The sequence below is a fragment of the Carcharhinus amblyrhynchos genome, chromosome 1 (assembly GCF_965287045.1).
Source record: "Carcharhinus amblyrhynchos chromosome 1, sCarAmb.v2.hapA, whole genome shotgun sequence".
NCBI lineage: Eukaryota > Metazoa > Chordata > Chondrichthyes > Carcharhiniformes > Carcharhinidae > Carcharhinus > Carcharhinus amblyrhynchos.
This window is the reverse complement of record NC_137324.1, coordinates 14,027,880-14,036,361: the sequence shown is the minus strand read 5'-3', so window position 1 is coordinate 14,036,361 and position 8,482 is coordinate 14,027,880. Positions and strand designations below refer to the sequence as shown.

The window sequence follows — 8,482 nt, the reverse complement described above, 5'->3', positions numbered from 1 at the left end:
TTCCTTCGAGACTCTGTCAGAGGCTATGTGTCTTCGCTGGCTGGGGCACACGAAGAGCACGGTACAACACCTATGTGAGGTGATCACACATTTGGCACCTGAGGAGAGGGACGACCAACCACTCCCACTGGAAGTGAAAGTGATGGCAGCCCTTAACTTTTTCCTTCCAGGCACCCAGTAGTGATTTCTGCAGAATCTCCCAGTCCTCTACGCACAGATGTGTGTGGCAGATCATAGATGCCCCATAGCCCCGGGCAGGACAATACATTAATTCTGATGTAGGCCATGCAAAGCAGGAGGCCCAGGCTTCAGGCTTCACAGTCAATGCAGGGATGCCCAATATCCAGGGAACAGTGCACAGGACCCACATTGCACTGTGGGTCTCACAAGGAGCACCGCAAGCATTTGTCAACCGAAAATGGATCCATTCCCTGAATGTGCAGATTGTCTACGACCATCAAACGACAATCATGCAGGTCGATGCACACCATCCAGGGCTTGTCCATGACAGCTTCTTGCTGAGGTTGTCAGACATTCCTGGCCTCTTTGAAGATGAGCCCAGGCTGCCGGAATGCCTCATGGGGGAAAAGGGCGACCCGATGAAGTCATGGCTGATGACACCTGTGTGAAGGTCGGAGACCGAGTCAGAGACTCGCTACAACATTGTACACACTGGCAGCCGATCCATCGTACAGTGGTGCATTGACCAGCCAATCCATCGTACAGCGGCTCCGCTGCTTGGACCGTTCTTGTTGGGGGGTCCTCCAATATGCCGTACATCACACGTCGTCATGATGTGCCGCATTCTGCACAACATCACTCAGCAGCAGGGAGACCAGCTGGGGCAGACGGAGGAAGAAGAAAAGGAGGAGGAGGGTCAAGTGAGTGAGGTGGACATCCTGCCATATGAGGACCCAAAGGACAGAGGGCAGGCAGTGATGGCAAACGGCCGGCAGGGCAGAGCAGCGAGAGATGCCCTTTTAGCAGCTTGCTTGATGTCGCTAGTGCTGTGCAGTCTGGGGACTGCTACAAAAACAATTTCAACATACCCCAGGGGCAAATGCAGCCACCATACCCCCTCAATCCCAAAATGGTTCCTCAAACCACATAACCCTTCCTCAGCCTCCCTCATCTCACTACCCTACCCCAAAAAGGACCATAGAACCATAGAATCTTAAAAACCTGCAATGCAGAAGGAGGCCATTCTGTCCATCGGCTCTGCGCCAACAACAATCGCACCCAGGACCTATCCTCATAACCTGATATATTGGCCCTCCTAGCCCCTCTAACATACAGATCCTGGGACACTAAGGAGGAATTTAGTCTGGCCAAACAACCTAACACACGCATTTTTTGACTGTGGGAGGAAACCGGAGCACCCAGAGGAAACCCATGCAGACACTGTGAGAATGTGCAGCCTCCACACAGACAGTGCCCCGAGGCCAGAATTGAACCTGGGTCCTGGCACTGTGAGGCAGCAGTGCTAACCATTGCGTCACCATGCTACCCCAAAACCTGTTCATGGGCCTGGGCTGGCAATGGCAGCGAGTTTTGGTTGAAGGCTGGAGGGTGATGATGACTCGCTGTTCTGCACACAGGGATCCTGTTCCTGGTCCACTCAAGTCTGACTCCATCCTGTTCTCTGAATTTTCCCGACAATCAACAATGATTTGATGGTCATCAGTAAATTCTTAATCCAAAATTCAAATTCTGCCATCTGCTGTGGTGGGATTTGAACCTGGGGCCCCAGAACATTAGATGAGTTCTGGATTAATAGGGTAGCGATAATACCACTAGGCCAGCGTCTTTCCAAACTTTCTAACTTTGTGCGGCCTACTGGTTCTTCCAGGTCCTCCCCCAAGATGCACATCAGAGGTGGAGATGTCCAGCTTTGATCCGTGACCCGTTTCCTGTGATGCCCTTGGCGGATGCCCCCTGGGTAGTCAAGACCTGGCAGACTTGAGGATGACACTGTTTCTGTGCCACCCTTTTCATCTAGCTGGCCTTGAGATGCCCCAGTGTGAGGAAGGGGGGAATTGGTAAGCCTCGGGATGTCTAGAATCTCCTGGATGGAAGGCCCCGGCATGGTCTCGAGCCCTTCCTCCTCCCTTGAGGTGCCCAGAGACCCCAGGGGGACTCCATGGAATGCCAGGGTAGCTGGACTGAGATCCAGAAAATCTGGCATCACCTGCCTCTGCCAGTCCTGGAGGCCCAGATGTGTCAGCCCCATGGTCTGTGAGCCCTGATCCCTGGCCCTCTGAGACGAGGACAAGATCCGGGGCTTCTACGCTATAGCATTCGGTGAGCAAGCCATGCTCTGAAGCCCCTCAGCAGTAGTCCTTTGAGCCTGGGCTAAGTTGTCAAGGCTCACAGCTACAGCCTGCTATGTCTCCAGAATACCAGCAAGAGTCCCACCCATGGCCAGCAGTATCTCCGACATGACTCGAACAACCATGGTCACGGACCGATTTGCCTCCTGGTTTCCAGTGACACCCTCGGCCGTGGCCCACTGTGTCTCCAGGATGGCCTGGACCCTGTCACCAATGAGGACAAGATGCCTGACCCAGACTTTCCACTGCAGTCACCACCTTTGCAGTATTGGCCTAGTTAACACACTGTGCCGGCACCACCTCGTGCAACAGCACTCTGTTTGACTCCGCTAAACAGACTTGCAGTCGCAGCATAGGACAGAGAACAAGGAACAAAGAACAAAAACAGCCCGGGAAACAGGCCCTTCGGCCCAACGAGCCCGCGCCGCCATCTCAACACCACCAGTCACCCCCCTCCACCCACGACCCCTGTCCAATGTTTTATGGCCATCCAGATTGAGGGAAACTGATTTCGGGACAATTTATTTCTGCCAATCAGCCTAACAGCACATCTTTGGGGTGTGGGAGGAAACCGGAGCACCCGGAGAAAACCCACGCAAGCACGGGGAGAATGCGCAAACTCCCACAGACACCGGCCCAAATCCATGTGTCTCCACAGCAATCAGCGACAGTCACTGAGCTGTCGTCTTGCCCAGTATCTGGTCCAGTTTAGGCATACACTAACGACATGAAGAACTAGGCCAATCTCGAACAACCAAGAGCAGCCCAAGTACGACCCATGGCGTGTACGCCCCTCGTTGGACACAAGGCGGACCGACTTAAAACCTGTAAATGAAAAGGAAAAAAAAACATTATTATTGTACCATATCCATTTACCTTACCAGGGACGCCCCAATGCTAATGACCCTTATTTAAAACAATCTCCTATATCCACCCATCTCCAACCCACTCATGTGCCTGTCTAAGTTACTCTTAAATGACTCTAGCGTGTTTGCCTCCACCACCTTACTTGGCAGAGCATTCCATACCCCCGCTACTCTGTGTGAAAACCCTCCCTCTATTATCTGTGTTATACCTCTCCCCCCTCACCTTAAGTCTTTGGCCCCTTGTCCTATGTGTCTCTATCATAGGAAATAGCTTACCTCTGTTTACTCTATCTATACCCTTCATAATCTTATATACCTCTATTAGTTCCCCGCTCAGTCGCCGTCTTTCAAGGGAAAAGAGCCCCAATTTCTTCAATCTTTCCTCATACCCCAGTCCTTCCATACCAGGCAACATCCTGGTAAACCTCCTCTGCACTCTCTCCAGAGTCTCCACATCCTTCCTGTGGTAAGGCGACCAGAACTGGACGCAGTACTCTAAATGCGGCCTAACCAACGTTCTGTACAACTGCAACATTAGACTCCAGCTCTTATATTCTATACCCCTTCCTATAAAGGCTAACATACCATAGGCTTTCTTCACCACACTCTCTACTTGCACTGCCACCTTCAAAGACTTGTGCGCTTGGACCCCCAGGTCTCTCTGCGATTCTATACTCCTTATGGGTTTACCCTTTATCATATAACTCCCCCCTACATTATTCCAGCCAAAATGCATCACCTCACATTTATCCGGATTAAACTCCATTTGCCATGTATCTGCCCAATCAACCAGCCTATCAATATCCCGTTGTATTGCCAGACACTGCTCCTCACTGCCCACCAATCCAGCCATCTTGGTGTCATCAGCAAATTTGCTGATCACACCGCCTACTCCCTCTTCCAAATCATTTATACACGCTACAAAGAGAAGAGGTCCCAGTACGGAGCCCTGCAGCACACCACTAGTGACAGACCTCCAGCTAGAAAAGTACCCCTCCACTACTACTCTTTGCAAGCCAGTTCTCTACCCATCTAGATACCTGACCACGTATCCCATGAGCTTTAATCTTCTCTACCAACCTAGCATGAGGGACTTTGTCAAACGCCTTACTGAAATCCATATAGACGACATCAACGGCTCGTCCTTCGTCGACCGTTGTTATCACCTCCTCAAAGAATTCTACCAGATTTGTAAGGCAAGACTTCCCCTTTACAAAGCCATGCTGCGTCTCCTTAATCAGATTACATCCTTTCCCTAAGAATCCTCTCCATCAACTTGCCTACCACTGACGTTAAACTCACCGGCCTATAGTTGCTAGGGTTATCCCTCCTACCCTTTTTAAACAACGGTACCACGTTCGCTATCCTCCAGTCCTCTGGGACCTCACCTGTGTCCAAAGAAGAGACAAAGATTTGCGTCAGAGGCCCAGCAATCTCATCCCTCGCCTCTCTAAGCAGCCTAGGATAAATGCCATCGGGCCTTGGAGATTTATCGGTTTTAATGCTACCTAAAAGCCCTAACACTTCTTCCCTCGTAATCGATAGATCTTTCAATTGGTCTACCGCTCCCTCAATGACCGTACCAGACATCAAGCCCCTCTCCTTCGTGAATACCGACGCAAAGTATTCATTCAGGATCTCCCCCATTCCCTCTGCCTCTAAGCACAATTCCCCTCGTCTGTCCCTGAGGGGACCGATTTTACCCCTAGCCACCCTTTTGCTCTTAAGATAGGAGTAAAACGCCTTTGGATTCTCCTTAATCCTACCTGCCAAAGCCATCTCATGCCCCCTCTTTGCTCTCCTAACTCCCCTTTTGAGATCCCTCCTACTCTCTCTGTATTCCTCCAATGCTCTCTCCGTTCCCAGCTGCTTAGACCTGACATACACCTCTCGTTTCTTCCTAACCAGGTCTTCTATATCTCTAGTAATCCACGTCTCTCTAATCCTACCTTTCCCATCCTTTCTCCTAACTGGCACATGCCTTTCCTGCACCCATTGCAGTTTTCCCTTGAAAGACTCCCACATGCCTAACGTGGTCTTGCCTTCCAACAGCCTATCCCAGTCTGTATCCCTAAGCCCCTGCCTAATCCGGCTGTATTTAGCCTTCCCCCAATTTAGCACCCTCCCCTTAGGACAGCTCTCATCTTTTTCCATTCGTATCCTAAAGTAGACAGAGTTGTGGTCACTGTTAGCCACATGTTCGCCTACCGCAACCTCACCACCTGACCCGGCTCATTGCCCAGAACTAAATCCAGTATCGCCCCCTCTCTAGTCGGGCTATCTACATACTGTTGCAAGGATCCTTCCAATACACATCTTGCGAATTCTCCCCCGTCCGACCCCCCAGCTCTAGGCACCTTTCAATCCACCCCAGGGAGATTAAAATCTCCCACTACAACAACCCTGTTCTTCCTACACTTGTCCAAAATGTCCCTACATACACCCTCTTCCACTGCCCGTGGGCTGTCGGGCGGCCTATAGCACAGTAATGGCCCCCTTCCTATTCCTCAACTCCACCCACAGAGACTCAATTCCCAACCCCTCCATGTTATCCTCCCTCTGCACCGCTGTGATCTGCTCCCTAACTAAGAGCGCCACTCCCCCTCCTCTTTTCAACCCTCCCCTATCACGCCTGAAACACTTATACCCTGGAATATTTAGCTGCCAGTCCTGCCCCTCCTTTAACCATGTCTCTGTCACTGCCACCACATCTAAATTCCTCGCGAACAACAAGGCCCTAAGTTCATCTGTCTTACCTGTCACACTCCTCGCATTAAAACAGATGCACTGAAGACCCTCAGGCCCACTTGGATCCTCCTTCTCCTGGGACATTTTCCTATCACCTAGACTTAACCTGACCTCCAACTCACTCCCACTCCCAGTGCCTAAGCTGTCTGTCTCCTCCCCACCCCCCCGTCCATATTAGTTTAAACCCTGCCGAAACACTCCAGCTAACCTCCCAGCTAAAATATGTGTACCCTTCCCATTTAAATGTTCCCTATCCCCCTTATACAAGTGCCCTTCCTTTGCAAAGACTTCCCAATGGTCTACAAAACTAAAACCCTCTATTCTGCACCAGTCCCTCAGCCACGCATTCAGCTGCAGGATCTCATTATTTTTATCCCAGCTATTACTGGTTGCTGACAGCCCATCCACAACAACCTGGGTTTCCTGATGCATCTCCACCAGGTTTAAATTAACCCGGAGGCCCAACATCTCATTTGGAGACAGCCGAATCCTTGCCTCCAGCAGACCTCCATGTGCCCACCTCCCCCCAATGTGTATCAGCGTTTCTGACGTGTTCACCAGTAAGTGAGCCTGAAGCCTCAACACCAAAGGTACCCACTGTGGTGATAGTCTGTACGTTGGTAGGTTGTGTGGTCAATGCCAGTGCCATTTCACCGGTGCTGTTCTTGGAGGATTCTTGAAAGCCCACCCCACCCCCCCGAGGTGTCGTCCAAGGGATCGTGGACAGTTTGCTCTAGAGCAGCAGGGGCAGCGGCAACACCCCCGAAGGGCTAGATTCCTCTGGGTCCAGAGCTGTAATAAAGAACACACAATAGGGTAAGGGAGGGAAAGCATCCTGTACATCAATGCACTTACTTCAAAGATGTCTTTGGCAGAGGGCTAAGCTGATGCTCATTTGTATGCCAAATGCCGACCAGGCAATCAGTCACTATTCTGGCCGTTGGATCACCCCCTGCCAGCTCCATGGCATGCTGCTCATGCCCCGCCAGTAGCTGCAACTCAGTCACATCACCACCAGCCTGTGTCTTCTCTCACTGTGTGCATTTTTTTCCCTGTGGGAATATAAGGCGGATTGCAAGCATCAGTATATTGAAGTGGGTGGTGTGCAATGTGTGCCTGTGTTTTGGACCTTGTGTTGGCAGTTTTCAGTAAAAGGGTGACCACTGGGGATGCTATTTGTTGAGGCGGGGTAAAGGGTTAGATGCAGTTCTTGGAGGGGGAGGGGGCTTTGCTGGATGCCCTTCAGGTTTCTAAGCATAGTTTGAGATTCTTACTGAACGTGTGCAGGTTTCAAAATGGGATGCACGCTCACCCTTGCTGCCCAAAGAAGGTCATACATTTCTTCTCACACTGTTGCCCAAACCGAGGTGTCAGGCTCCTGATTCCAGGACTGGCTTGCCTGCAGAAGGCAGAGAGTGGTTGTAGATGGGTCTTTTTCTGCATGGAGGTCAGTCACCAGTGGAGTGCCCCAGGGATCTGTTCTAGGACCCTTACTGTTTGCAATTTTCATAAATGACCTGGATGAGGAAGTGGAGGGATGAGTTAGTAAGTTCGCCGATGACATGAAGGTTGGTGGTGTTGTGCATAGTCTGGAGGGATGTCAGAAGTTGCAGCGTGACATAAATAGGATGCAAGACTGGGCAGAGAAGTGGCAGATGGACTTCAACCCGGATAAATGTGTAGTGGTCCATTTTGGCAGGTGAAATGGGATGAAGGAGTATAATATCAAGGATAAGACTCTTAGCAGTGTTGAGGAGCAGAAAGATCTTGGGGTCGGGGTCCATAGGACTCTTAAATTGGCCTTGCAGGTGGAGGATGTGGTCAGGAAGGCGTATGGTGTGCTAGCCTTCATTAATCGAGAGATTGAGTTTAGGAGTCAGGAGATAATGCTGCAACTTTATAAGACCCTTGTCAGACCTCACTTGGAGTACTGTGTGTAGTTCTGGTCGCCTCACTACAGGAAGGATGTGGAAGCTATTGGAAGGGTGCAGAGGAGATCTACAAGGATGTTGCCTGGATTGGGTGGCATGCCTTATGAGGATAGGTTGAGGGAGCTAGGTCTTTTCTCCTTGGAGAGACGAAGGATGAGAGGCAACTTGATAGAGGTTTATAAGATGTTGAGAGGTATAGATAGGGTGGATTCTGAGAGGCTATTTCCCGGGTGTAGGGTGTCGAAATTTGCTGATGACACCAAGATTGGGGGAAAGGCAAATTGTGCGGAGGGTGTGGAGAGTCTGCAGAAGGATCTAGATAGGCTGGGCGAATGGGCCAGGAAATGGCAAATGGAATTTAATGTTGGCAAGTGTGAGGTGGTCCACTTTGGTAGGAAGAATGGTAGGAAGGACTATTACTTACGTGGCAAAAAACTGCAGCAGGCGAAGGTGCAGAGGGACCTCGGGGTCCTTGTGCATGAGTCGCAAAAACCCAGCTTGCAGGTGCAGCAGGTGGTCAGGAAGGCGAATGGGACGCTGGCCTTCATAGCGAGGGGGATTGAATATAAAAGTAGGGAGGTCTTGCTGCAGCTGTATAGGGCATTGG

The 8,482-nt window shown here is 50.8% G+C and overlaps 1 protein-coding gene across 1 annotated transcript in view; it reads left to right on the top strand.

The window, feature by feature from the left end:
* The first annotated feature begins 791 nt into the window (after positions 1 to 791).
* The window catches only part of LOC145348593 (apolipoprotein L3-like), a 52,226-nt gene continuing 44,535 nt past the window's right edge, over positions 792 to 8,482 (top strand). Inside the window, exons 1-2 of the mRNA XM_080196780.1 lie at positions 792 to 881; positions 2,396 to 2,595. Of these exons, the coding sequence (XP_080052906.1) occupies positions 792 to 881; positions 2,396 to 2,595 (290 nt within the window). The remainder of the gene's footprint in view (positions 882 to 2,395; positions 2,596 to 8,482) is intronic.